The sequence below is a fragment of the Perna viridis genome, chromosome 1, assembly GCF_037379345.1.
Source record: "Perna viridis isolate PV_CMFRI_1.1 ecotype Kerala chromosome 1, ASM3737934v1, whole genome shotgun sequence".
Classification (NCBI taxonomy): domain Eukaryota; kingdom Metazoa; phylum Mollusca; class Bivalvia; order Mytilida; family Mytilidae; genus Perna; species Perna viridis.
Genome location: NC_142445.1, coordinates 37,138,997 through 37,153,236, shown reverse-complemented (window position 1 = coordinate 37,153,236; position 14,240 = coordinate 37,138,997). Strand labels below are relative to the sequence as shown.

Genomic DNA, 14,240 nt, shown 5'->3' with positions numbered 1-14,240 from the left:
ATCTCTGTAATCTGGGTGATTTTTTTTGCATTGATTCATGATAGATCTTGTTTTATAATGAAAAATTTACCATCACAAGGTGTTACATAAGCCATAAGAGCTGCTGTTTGAACATTTCTCGAGACTTTTTTATGAATATTATTGGAGGGAGCAGACAAGTTGCAGATCCAGAAGTTCTTAAAAAGGGGACCCATCCCAATGAATTAATTTTTTTTCTATATAATTATCCAACCTTTTGGAACATAGAAGACCCAGGCCCAATACCCCAACCTCCTCTCCCCTTTGATCTGCCTATGGTACCAAAATCCCTTTATTACAAACTAAATGGTCTAATGGTTTAATTCAGTCCATGAAATTTGAGTAATTAAAAGAATTACAGTTTGATCAACTTTCTTAACAAGTCACATGCCATTCAGTTAATTAAAGGTTCTAAGATGATCACTGTAAGTAACTGAACTCAATCATGGAAAAGACCAACTTGTGCCCAAATTAATTGTACTCTTATTTCCTGCAAGCAAGATTTTTTACCACTGTTTCATTAAGCCTGAGTACAATATCATCAATAAGAAACAAGCTAAGTCATATCATCATCATTAAAATTGTATAAAATCCTAACAATGAAAACAACTATCTAAAAGCTGCTGCTGGGCTAGAGATACTAACATAGATAATATGTAGTAAACCTACTGTTTAATTGTTACGTTGGGACTTCACAAATGCTCAGTTAATGAAGAGCAGAATCAAATTAATACCAGCATAGGAATGCACTGCAATCTCACTTGGGAGAAAGGGAATGCATTGCAATCTCACAATAGTTTCTCTAGTAAGAGTACATTATGATTTATTCCTCATTATACCGATTTGTGACCCATTAAATAATCATTTGCAATAAATCAATGTATGATCTCATTAAAATATTCTCTTGATATAGTAAAATTGTTTAATACTATTTAGCTAAGCACATATCCCACATGGTACATTTATTCAGTGAATATGTTTATTCAGATGCACTAAAGCTGACAATTTCTAGATTTAAAAGGTCCATAGGTAGGAAACAATTTTACAAGAGTTCACAAAATTTACAAGCCATTCAGAAAAGATAAAAATTCTAATTCGTAAGTATCCTGCAATTTAAATCATTGTAGAGTGTTTTATCACATGTAAACTAAATATCTCTTATACTTTAATACTCAGCAAGTCCTACTTCAGCCATATAGTGTGGTCCTTGACACATTTGAAATGCATTGTTTATGTATAGACATTGTATTCAGTCACATCTATCTACCGAAAATATCAAAAACCTTGTACCACATAAATAGACACCAGCCAAGGCTATTCAAAAGATTTTGCAAACATAACATGAAATTGCATGCATTGTCATGCTAGGTATATCTTACTCATTTCACAAAGTGAAAAAGGACTGAGTCCCATGAAACAGGAAGTTGTTATCAGACAGCAACTGAAACTCCTTACAACATATACTACATCTAAATAAAGCCACATAATATAATTCATCCCAAAAGTCATGTTTTATTAGAAAAATACAACTGGAAACATATTACAACAAATCACTAGTTCTACATTACAGAACTCAGTTAAGATGATACATCAAAGTTTAAGCAAACAAAAAAAGAGAAAAATTTAAGGTGGGGAAAAAATGCAAACAGAATTCAAAAGGCCAATTGATACAGATGTAATAAAAAACATGATGCCTAATGCTCCTTTATTATCTGACCCATGTAGTTGTATCATTTATAATGATTAACCAAGACACCCCTTCACTATAAACATTGATTGTAACACCTTCATGCTTATATCCAGATGTGATGGAAATTTTTACAATACTTTTACATTGGAACATAGCCATGCATTAATTATGTTGCCAGGGGTGGATCCAGAAATTTTGGAAAGTTTTTTTTTTTTTTCAAAAAAGGGTTCCTAAAATTTTGAAAAAGTTTTTTTTCAAAGGAGGGTTCCAAAAAGGGGGTTTCCAGACTTTCATTTGCTCAACATCACATTTACAAATTTTCCCTCCAGGATCTACCACCGTTTAGCTGAGCACTTTCTAAGTCCCTGTTCAGATGTTTACCACTGAACTAGATCACATAGTGATGCAATATACTAAAAGTCAAGCAGTCGACCTCAGAAACTGGTTAAATTGGACACCTCAAGATTGAAACTTAACTAAAGGGTGTCCTATAGTGAGATTTAATTTAATGATACCTGACATACATGAAAGTAATCGTTTCCATAATACTACTTGTCCTTATCTTAAGTCTTGGTTGATTCTGCTATAATAATTGCATGTTTTTGGCAGTGCTTCTATTGTTCTGCTTATCCTGTAAGGGATATTACATGCATATCTATTTTTTCACTTCTGCTTGAAAACTTTTAAAGTCATAGCTGAACAAGAGAACTACTTACAACAATGCAATTTAAAACTGTTGGATGTGAGAAGTTTGAAACTGAAATGAAATTGATATTAAGAAGGTAGACCTAGGGTAAGGGACACAACTCTTACAAATCATTGGAACATTTGTATTCAGCATGTTACATCAATCTCATGTAAGCATCAAAGTAATTTGGACTGATTTCATTCAGTTTCAAATGAAAGCTTGTTATGCTTTGGTGAAATTGAATATGATACAAACATATCACTGATTTCTACCTCCTTAAATGAAAAGCTAAAATAGGCTAAATTGTTTTCTGATTGTTTAGATTTGACATGTTACCGATATATTGTTTATTATCACATCTTTTGTGTACCTCACCAGCAATCCTGATCAAAACACTCCATTCTTTTTGTCTCTGTATTTTTCTATGCCTAATCCTAGTGCTCTAGTCACTCTAGTTCCAATAAATTAGGGTCAATAAAATATGGAATATAAGTTACAAGCAGATGCTATCCCTTGTGGATTAAAAAAATGTACTGGTAAGTTACATTGGGGTGAAAAATGTTGTTAAAATATGTTGTAATGGATGTTGTTTATTGCTCTATGAAATGTCACATAAAAGCACTGTCTTAATACAAAAATAAATTGATGATCAATATTTTAATATTCCAATACCAAAAAGACAAAATACATTTTCACTCACTTGACATATTTGGTCCAAACTTTCATGTCTAAAGAAGAGATTTTCCTTATAACTGAAAACCCTTCAAATTGCAAAATAATCAATGACCATAGATCAACAACATATACTTGACAAGCATGAAATTACTACAATGTAAAACTTAAGACAGTCCAATGAGAAACAGCTTATATACAGTATTGGTCTACAAGGAAAAATAACCTAAGATCAAACTAGCATGAAAGTAGGGAATTCAGGTCTAAAATGTGTTCACTGAGGCAAAATATAGCCATTCTCTTACCTAATCTCTCTTAGAAATGAAATTACTTATTCTATTTTAGGGTTGTACAAGAGTCATATTAACAGTGAACCATAATAGGTATTGACTGTTGTAAAGCTCTAGAATATTGTCTGTGATGAAACAGTCCTTGAAGTTTAATTCATATGTTCAATGAAGTGTTTGACTCATTCAAGTTCAAAATTGTACTATGCACCTTATAGTTTAAGATCTTACACAGTTCAACATAAAGTAATTCAAACTTGTTCTTAAGTATGTCTTGTCAAGCAATTAAAGGTAATGCTTTAGGATATTTAGTTAAAAATATCAATTGATCACTTGAACTCATATTACCAGCGCTGACGATCTGCACAAAAAAAAATCGAGCTTTAATGTCTTACACAGCATTTTTTTTTGTATAGAAATAAATTGATTGCATGGAACAGAGTTGCAAGTCTCGGTGAAAGGCAATGATAAAATAAACTTTTGATGTGAGTTATAATTGCTGATAATCGCCATTATAAACACAGTAAGTACTTCCTGTTAAAAATATACCATGTCATAACTTACATTGAATGATTTTGTTTGCATTAGGGATGTGTGTGGCCTGGCCATGAATGTCTGCTAAAATGTCAGAAGTTCAGGAAAAATGTCCTTTTTATGGCTGCTGCATTTGTAATAAGGTGTTAATTCTAGCTAAAGTAATTTGTCAATCATAAGCCAACTCATCATAGCAATGAGAACTAAGTCTGCACCACTTTGATTTTTATGAATTAAATATAACACTGGTAACAATCACTTATTCTCAATTGATACAGACAGATTTATGCATCAGAATTAAGTGTTAAATGAAAGTTAAAGCCTTATTTTAATAAGTATAAAACAATATCAGTCAAAGTGGCAAAAACTGACCTATAACATTTTTAAGTCTTGACCCCCCCCCCCCCCCAACAAAAAAAAAAAAACAAAAAACAAAAACAAAAAAAAACAGAAACAAAAACAGAAAAAAAAACAATAACAACAAAACAACAAAAACAAACAAACAAACAAAAAAACAAGCAGAGCCAAGTGGGAAAATATAAATCTTAGCCAAATATATTACTTTACTTATACATATTGAATTCTTCCTAGCAATTAATGACATAATTAGTTGAGTTTTATTGGTACCATGTTACTATAAAGGACAATCGTCTAAAGATCCCAATCTATCAAACAGTCTATAGTTAGGAAATCTACTGGAGACAACAGGCGCTGAAATTTGAACTAATATTATTTGTTTCCTAGTATATTTGGAAACTTAATAACATAACAAACATGCATAACAAAAAGCTGGGTAGTAGCTTAAGGGAGAAAAATCCTAGAAAAGAAATCCTGGAAAAACCATCAAGAATTTTGTGAAATCTTAAACAAGTACAACCTAAAAATAGTTTATACAGCAGTTATCTTATTATGTTGAAACAGAATAAAGAAAAAAATAATATATTCCTTGTTATAATAAGCTGATATGATTATCTTAGTATTAATAGTTATTTCACAGCTGTTCACTACTACTTACAGAATGTATATGCACAAGTAATATCACTTGTGTTATGGACAGTTAATGGTTTATCATATTTTGATTAGAATGAAACCTAATGCAGCCTAATTTTCTTTTAAAAATAACAAGCACACCGCTCTGAAAAGAAAAAAAAAAATAGTGGACTAAAGAAATAAATCCAACTAATATATCAACAGCAAAAGAAAACACCTTTCACAACTGATTGATTGACCTATATGATCAGAAATCTAAACACCCACTGACAAAGATGGAATCTATAAATGATTGAGATCCTTAACCCAGCTATAGTCAGAACATCCTGCTTCCAATAGGTCATCTGTTGTGTAGTCATGTCACATACAAACAAATTTTCTCATCTAAACAGTTTTAAATTAAAATTGGTACTGTCTTAGTGAACTACCTCCTAGTCTTGTATTTGATCATTCTAAGTTGTTACAGTTATTTTGAGGACAAAACTTTACAGTAGCCTGCTGTACCTATGTATCATATTAAAAAAAAGCATTGCAAATCTGCATGATTTCTTTTTTTTTTTCACCAGGAATGAAAAAAAGGCAGTAATTACGTCATTGATGCACTGATATGACCATACTGAAATAATCTTCAATTTTTTGTATTGGCAATGTTTCACAATTCTTTAGTTATTTTTGAAAAGTGTTAAAAGATTCACTTTTCTGGCAAGCAGGCAGGTACAATTTTCATCTTTCTTTTTGACATGCAGTGAGGACAACTTTTCATCATACTTTATGACTTGCAGGGAAGACAAACTTATCCCATACTTGCCAAGTAGAGGACTTCCATCTTTCCATAGGTCAAACAGAGGGCCAAAATATATAATTACTGTACCTTCTCCTTATAACATAAAATAAAATTTCAAGGCATTACATTGTCAGAGAGATACTTTAACAATATCTTTAGTTTGAATAGGCATGTTTGATATTTCTACGGTAGGAGTCATTGATGACTGTATAATGTTAAAACAACATCTGAGGTGTTCAGACACAATGGGATAAATTAGGATGGAATCTAACTCCTAATTATGAGAAATTTTAGCTAACAAGAGCTGACAAGAACCCATTTATTTACTGATTTTATAGTTCCAGTTGTTAGCCATATTCTCCATATGCAAGAAATCAGTGAGTCAGGCCTCTCGATACATTGTCTTTAAATATGTTTTATGGGATTCTAAGCCAAATGAATATTCTACAGTTACAAACTTATTTTTAAGTTATGTTTTACAAAGGTCAATTATGGAAATATTTTAGCTGCAAAAAGTTAGTATTTCCTTTGGGAAAGCTGTGTTATGTTGGATAAAAAAAAACTTAACTGCAGTCTCAGCTGATTCAAATGCAGATGTTGTACTTTGTCAATTTTGATGAACTTAAAGCTAAAGCATTATGGTGAGGAATTATACAAAAATACCTTTTAGAAAAAAATATAAAGATTTTGATTTCATGAATATACAAAACTTCTCATATATGATAAGGAATATTCTTTCCAATTAAGTCTGAGATATTCTAAAGACTCAATTTTAATAGGATTAAAAAAAACATCAAAACCTGTATATTAAAAATCTCCTTGACAATTGTAGTGTATTGGAAGCAATGAAAGTAAGAATAAACTTTTCGTTTAAAATAGAAATAGACTGTGAAAAATTAAATTGCGGCTTTTACAAAATATTTGTCATTCTAAGAAAAGCATCAACCATGCCATCAAAAAAAGTTTCATATAAATAAAGTTCTTCATTAATTTTCAAATAGTTCCAGTGTAATCAGCATGCCGTATCTAGCTTGAAGATGCCACAGGTTGACACCAACAAACGGACCCAATCCTAGCTAATAATGTAAGCATTGAACTACCATGATACAAACTCATAAAACCTGCTCCTGGTGTTAAAAAATATGAAAAGGCATTAGATAGTGTAATTACTACTGTCATAAACAAGAAATTTTATCAGAAGAAAAACAACGATTTGCTTCTTGGTACCAGATAAACCTATTATATTTCTAGAAGTTAATAACGAAGGCTTGTGATAGGTCTTTCTTTGTTGTCATAATATCCCATGACATGCAGTTTGACTTCATTGATTTTATCCTAGGCTAAAAAAAAATCTTGATTCAATTTCAAAATAAGATTTCAATGTCTTGACAACCTCATACCATGTTTATCGTTTCCATAGATACCACTTTATTTATACCAAGAGTCAAATTACTTCTTAAATGTTACACAATGCAATGAAGCAACTAGTTAAATGTTGTATATGCCAGACTTAGCATTAATACGAGATAGATTTGTTTGGGACATGAAAATGGAAAAGATTTGGATACAACACCTTAAACAATAATTATCTAAAGGAATTCCTCCTGCCTGATTACAATTCCGATCAATATCCCACAGAGCATGTCTTATCATAGTTTTGTTTCAGCAATCAGGAAATTGCAATTAGATGTCGCAAATGATCCTCTTCGAAAAACTACATATACCATATTGGGCTCGTGATTTACTTCAACTGATTGTTCAGGCCAACAACTACAACATTGAAATTTCTTGCAACATTAAATTTTAACTTTAGAATTAATTGAGTATAAAAAAACAACCTGTGGCATAAAGGACACCCACTGACTTACATAAAGTCAAATGAATGTAATTTATATTTTTCCAGGTAAAAAATACCATAATTGGAATTTGAGGATGCTTCGTGGAGATAACAAATTGCATGCAAATAATTAACCTTTGAAAATTGATTTGCCAGAAGTAAAGGTATTTGCTAAATCAGGAAGTATTCTAATCTCTTTATCAACAGCCATATTCCTACAACTGATCAGGTTATTTTGTCAGGTTTAGCAGAGTTTTTGTTTCATCTTCCAACAAGCATGAGTGGTGGTAACCGATTGGATGGGCTTTTTTCAGATTTTATTCCAAGTCTAAGGGATAGAATGAAGATTAAACTTTTTAAGATTAAAACAATAGTATACCAATATATAAGGTGGTAAACAAATGGTTGAAAGCAATTCACTAGTATTGTCAATATATTTGCAAAGGAAAATGAATGAAAACATGGTTACAATGTTAATCAAATCAAAGGACGACAAGACAAAGAAATTGGACCACATAACAAATCATATGTTGTAACTAAAATAACACACACATAAAAACAAAAGTAAATGAGCAACTAAGACTCCACAAGAAAACCTTGGTGCATTGACCCAGTGCACTGGTAGGGTAAGCTTTGCTTTCCAAAAAATGAACAACTCTAGCATGAAGTAGCTATTTATGATGTAAACACTCTTTCATGTTGAATGCTGCCTCAGTTTACTAAAGTGAAACTTAGTAGAATATTTTTAGGTTTCATACAGCTAGTGTTTGATGTATAGTTATATATTATTGGTTGAATATTAATGCTGCAACTTAATTCTTCCATTAAAAACAAGTCAGTTATGAATGGTCCTTTGTACTGGAACTGTGCCACAGACAATTATTTTCATTTGATTTAATATATATAATAAGCTTTCATCCTCTTGTGGTATATGATGCAACATAGTACATACATGAATCCAAAGGATTGCCGATATTAAACAGGAGTAAAGTAATTGGCTCAACTAAGGTTAAATTGTTATGATATGTTTATAACAATACTGCCGATCTAGATAATTGTATATACGCTTTGATAGATTTTTGTCAACGCTATTTTTGTACAAGCTTTCCCATGAGGCTGATTCTAGAACAGCTATACATATAAGGCAATTAATCCATACAGTTAATGTCATCGAATAACCACGGAGATGTTTGTCAACTCTATGGAAGGCATCCATCAGAAATCTTTGGTAATTGCATTCCGTTACTTAGCTAAAACCAATTGCATTTAAGTACAGGCCACTCTCAATAAGCTGGTGGGCAATAATTACTGTATTCAAACTAACACCAGCCAGTATTAAGCGAACAACATTCATTTTGGTAACAGTGCTAATATTTGTAGAACATGCAATCACAAGATTTGACCTTTTTGGCACTTTTATGTAGAATGTAATTTTTTTTATCAACACCCAGTACTTGCTTGTAGAGTAAATAAAATGACAATTTACAAACCCCTGTATGATTTTTTTTCTCTTATTAGAACCAACCAATTTGGCCTCAGTTTACTGTCCAGATAAAAAAAAACTGTCGAACCAAATCCTAAGCAAACTAGAAACCTGTCTAATGAAATAATAGCTTAGATCACAAGTCATGTCATCAATTTCAAATTTAATACTCAAAAGTTACTGACAAGAGGCTCTGTATTGGGTTCTTATTCAATAAAGTTCCATCTTGATAGAATATTTTAAACAGAATTCCAAAGAGAGGTTACATTGACAGACATATGAAATAATATCTGATGTTTGGCATGACATTTAGAAAGATTATTGCCTAACACCATTCCTTATATAAATGATCTATTTTTCTAAACATTCTCTAGAGATTTGTAAATTCTAGAATCATGAATGTTGCCTAATTCCACAAAATTAAAAGTCTTTATGTTTATGAGTTTTAATCATTTCTATTTCTAATATAAAAGCCTATCTATATAAGAAATCATCAAAACAATGGTCAACAAACATTTCTAAGCGATAAACATCTGAACTATAAGAGAGTACTGGGAAAACAAACTATTACGTGAAATAAGAGAAATAGAACCAATGTTTTAAAGCTAGGTTTTGTATAATTGCCTGTTTAATCCTCAACCTATCTGTTCTATAATGGATTCTCTATAAATGTATAAAACTAATTTGATTCTTATGTCAACATTTCATGTTATGTTTATTACAGGTTCAGTATCAATACTAAATATTTCTACATCAGATGTCATTGTTTGCACTACAATCACTTTTGGTATATTAGTTTGGATTCCACCATGGAAAGGTGTTATTAAACCTCTAATAATTTCATAGTCATTAGCATCTATTACCATTGTCGCTAGCCAAGGGTTATGGTCATGTTGGGGGACTGACTATAACCCTTGGCCAGCTAAGACAAGTCATAAAAAAAGACAGTTGTTATTGTCAGTGAACATTATTCAAAAAATTTAAAAGAATGTTTGTACTAAAAAGTTTTAACTTGGTTAGAATCAAATAGCTAGTTTTGTTTAACAGATATAGCATAACCATACATGTGCTAAATTGACCCAGCATGTTGAATTTATATCATTAAAGCTTAGTATACCTATCTATACCAAATTTCATGACAATCTGCACATTAACTAATGACAAATTACAAAAAAAAATATTCTATATTGAATTTTGAGCATGAAATAAATCAACAAAAATAAATATTTAGCTGATGCATAGACAAAGCCTTGTTGTCAAGGCATATAAATGTTCTCTTTTACTCTATATATTCAATTTCATCCTGTCAATCAATCAAGAAGCTAACAAATAATTGAATTCATACTATTTTGGGATTTAATGAAAACATGACTATTATACCAGACCCTTACAGGTCACTGGGGATTCCATAAAAATTACAACATTCAAATCAAATTGAAAACATGACATTTTGGAAACATTTTTTTGTAAACCTTATGAGAAAAAGATGAGTAAACATTCCCAAATGTCAGTGCTTTTGGATGACAAGTCGACATACTGTTTGTACTTCCTCTGAAATCAATTACCAAGGTTTCTTTATTGGATTTTAGGTGACATCCAGAGTCAATTAAATTGGTCTTATGTCTGAGGAACATCCAATGTCCAAAGACTGACCATTTATCAATATAGACAGAAAATATAAATGGGTGTCTATAGTAAAGGAAGAAACTTAGAAGAATTATAGACAGGCCTGTAATTGGCAATAAAAACTCAGTATTGTTTGTTTCATGGAAATTTCTGTCTTTAACCTTGAAACCTCACCTTCCTTACAATTCCTACTTTATGATGGCTTCTAAGTCTTGAATTGTTACTTTTTTTAATCAGAAAGCAATTATTTTATAAATGAAAAACTTACTGTGAACTGTCTGTCTGTCTGTAAGATTCATCACTGAGATCAGCTGCTTTGTCCATCTGACCATAGACTGTAATAAAAAAAAATTATTATACAATCAACAGTATACTAAATGTAAATGTTATATGATTAAATTTCAACAAAGATGAGTTAACCCATGACAAATCCAGCTGCTCCATATATTGGAAAATTATTGTTAATTTTGTGCTAAATGGGCAAATGATAGCCTGGACACCAAATAAATTTCTGGATTGGAACCCCTCCTTTTTAGAAATAAATTTCTGCATCTGTTGTCATTCTTTCTACACTTGATGTAAACCAAGGGTTCTGACTTAAAACAGACAAATTAAAGGATGAAATGGGGCCCTTTCAGAAGTTAAACTCAATTTGGAGCTCCCCTTTGATTCCTAATGACCTATTTTCACATTCATAATGTTAAGAATCCTGGATCAGCATCTGTATTCAACAGTAGTTTGACCATAATCTTTATACATGTACACTAAAATGGTTTTTTTTCTACGATTGACATCTTAATCATTGAGAAAACTAATTTTTAAAAGGAAAAAAAATCAGTTAAAACAAGCTTTTTAGAATAAAGAAAGAGAAATCTAATAAAAAAGTAGTTTTCTAATAAATGAAGGCTCCAACTTTATCATTTTTTAACAGCTAACTTCCTTGCTTGAGTTCATTCACAGTTAATCAGTAGCTACAGAGCATCTATTGCTTAGAGATTGGCATGCCCTTACATAACATCGTCTTATTTCTTATACATGATCAATGCTCAATAATTGTGGAGTTTCTGGACTCCTCTTACATAAACATACATCATTTTGAGACTATTGGAAACAAAATTAACTTGCAAATACAGCTGTTTATATGCATCTGATTTTGTCAACACTATCTTTTTCACTAATCCTCCCTTAAAAATGTTATAAATCTAAACAACTATGTCAAACTGAAGGGATTTCTTCTAGTTCATATGTCTTCTTTAATAATGAATCATTAGGGAAGCCTCATTGCACAGGCATTTAGATATGTTTTCTGATACAAGATCAAAATGTTTATCTACTGATTGCTTAATTAACTTGTGTCAGAAGATTGGCCAAAATTGTTTCTTTAAACAGTGACTTCTTGTATGAAAAGTGAGTGAACCTGACTTGTGTTTTAAATTTAAGTACTTATACCAATATGCAAAATAAAATGGGAGAAAAGAAGAAAAAAAAATACCACCACATTAATAATCAGGATAAACTAGACAAAACCTTTTAATTTTGAACAATATTATAACTTCTGAAAGATTGAAAACAAAAACAAAAAATACTTAGTTTCACCAAATAAAAAAATTGTGGCTTACAATTCTGAAAAAAAAACATGTGTCAATAGTGTGAATTTTACAACCTGAAATGTCAGCACCACTTCCAATAACAATACAATAATTGTTGGAGTTATAGTTTCATATATGGAAAGTAATGCACTGATTTTTTTGTAAGAAATCTGCATACAGAAAATCATGAATATGATACATGCATCCTTTGCATTTTCTTTGAAAGATAATATCCTTTATATTTTTGTTAAAAAAATCTTAAAACTCAGAAGGAAATTAAACATAATTATCTCATGTCTTTTCTTCAGCAAGCTGCGTGATTTATAAACATGGAATTAACCATTCCACATTTCACTGCAAAACCTATGATTTTGAGAGAGAAAACAAAACAGATTGATGGATAGACTGAAATACTATCCCACTTGAATGATAACCGAATTTGGCAAGCTTTAACAATTTCATGCCCAGATCTAATGAGAAATGTAAAATAATCGGATCCTTTTTATAGACATGGCTTCATTATTCAACCATTTAGAGGTGTATTCGAGTCATAAAATTACAGCACTGTGAGTCAGTCTATCGATTTGTGAGACGCTTGATTATAAGGAAATGGTTTTCTGTCTTTTTTTTCTATGACACTTGAACATTTGTACTAGAATTATATGGTTTAAAATCTAATTAACAGTTAAGAAGCTGAAAGTGATGTAAGAGCATAACGGAACAAAAGACTCGAAGTAAAATTATTGAGCGTGTGTCTATGTAAATTATCATAGATAAACATCTTGAGTAAATATTAAGTACATTATTTTTCTACTAAAGATATGATTTTTTTTTACACTCAAAACTGTATGCAATCACAGAACAGATGTTTTGATTTTTTTTTATAGTAGGATTTGTTTCAATATCATATAACATTAAAGTTCATACCGGTCTTGCAGAGCAAAATAGAAGTTATAAACTACTGCAAACAGGCCACTCCAATTAAGTAGGGGGAGAGAACCTAAGACTCTAAGAACCTTATGATTTAAAAATTTGATTTATTTTAATAGAAAAAAACTAGAAATACCTAGTGAAATCACTCTAAGGTCTGTCAGAAGTCCCCTTTTCAGAATATCTAAATTTGCTAACTTGTGCAGTGCAAGCTCCACACTACAAACATTTCATTCTAAAGTAATTAAAAGAGTTTAACTTTTTCACCTCAAAACTCAATTAAAATTTTATTAAAAAAGGTGGAGTTTATAAAAAAACACAACTGTTTCATATGACTGATACTCCCATCACATTTTATAACAATATTCCACTTAGCAAGTTAATTTGCATTTTACTGGTAACATAAATAAACATTTAAACAGTGGGGAGTGTTGACCTTTCAACATCACATCAGATGCACATTTTCAAACGGACATAAAAACAGTAACTTGCATAATTTGGTGCATGACAGGGTATAATAAGAATAGGCTTAAAGATAATATTTATCATGAAAAATTACATCATACCAAAGAGTCAGTAATTGTTAAGCTATGGCCACCCATGGAATAAGTTATCAACAATCTTTGTGGTCTAGAACACCCCGTCACATCAAATCATTTCTGAAAATGTTCCTACCCTTGTTATCAGAGCCTAGAATTATCATTTCTGTCAAATTAAATGTAAAGGTAATGCATTATGATAATCATTAAAAATTTGCAAATTGCAATGTTTGAGTTGAGAAAGAGCTATAAATTCTGAAGTCATTAGAATCAACCTCTTAGTTGATTTAGATACGCTGGATGCCTGTTACTATAATTATTGAAAATAGCGAAGTTGGCACTCTTGATAAGCTTTTAATGAAAAAGAACAGAAACTGGGTATACTATAAAAACAGAAACTTGCCTCTATAATTTTTACAGCCCATAGCATCAACATCAATAAGATTGTTGAGATACTGCACTTTATTTCATGAAGTACTTAGAACATACTGCAGGAAATTTCAGCCATAAATGGATAAATTTATGGAGCTTTTATTGTGACCTCAAATTATAAGATCACAATAAACTTAGAAG

General features: G+C 31.0%; 1 protein-coding gene across 7 annotated transcripts in view; it reads right to left on the bottom strand.

The window, feature by feature from the left end:
* LOC148628592 (inactive tyrosine-protein kinase transmembrane receptor ROR1-like) overlaps positions 1-14,240 on the bottom strand; it is a 138,940-nt gene that overhangs the window by 45,273 nt on the left and 79,427 nt on the right. For all 7 annotated transcript variants that reach the window (XM_088590643.1, XM_088590662.1, XM_088590673.1 and 4 more), the window contains one exon: positions 10,878-10,944. In XM_088590643.1, coding sequence (XP_088446769.1) covers positions 10,878-10,944 — 67 coding nt within the window. The remainder of the gene's footprint in view (positions 1-10,877; positions 10,945-14,240) is intronic.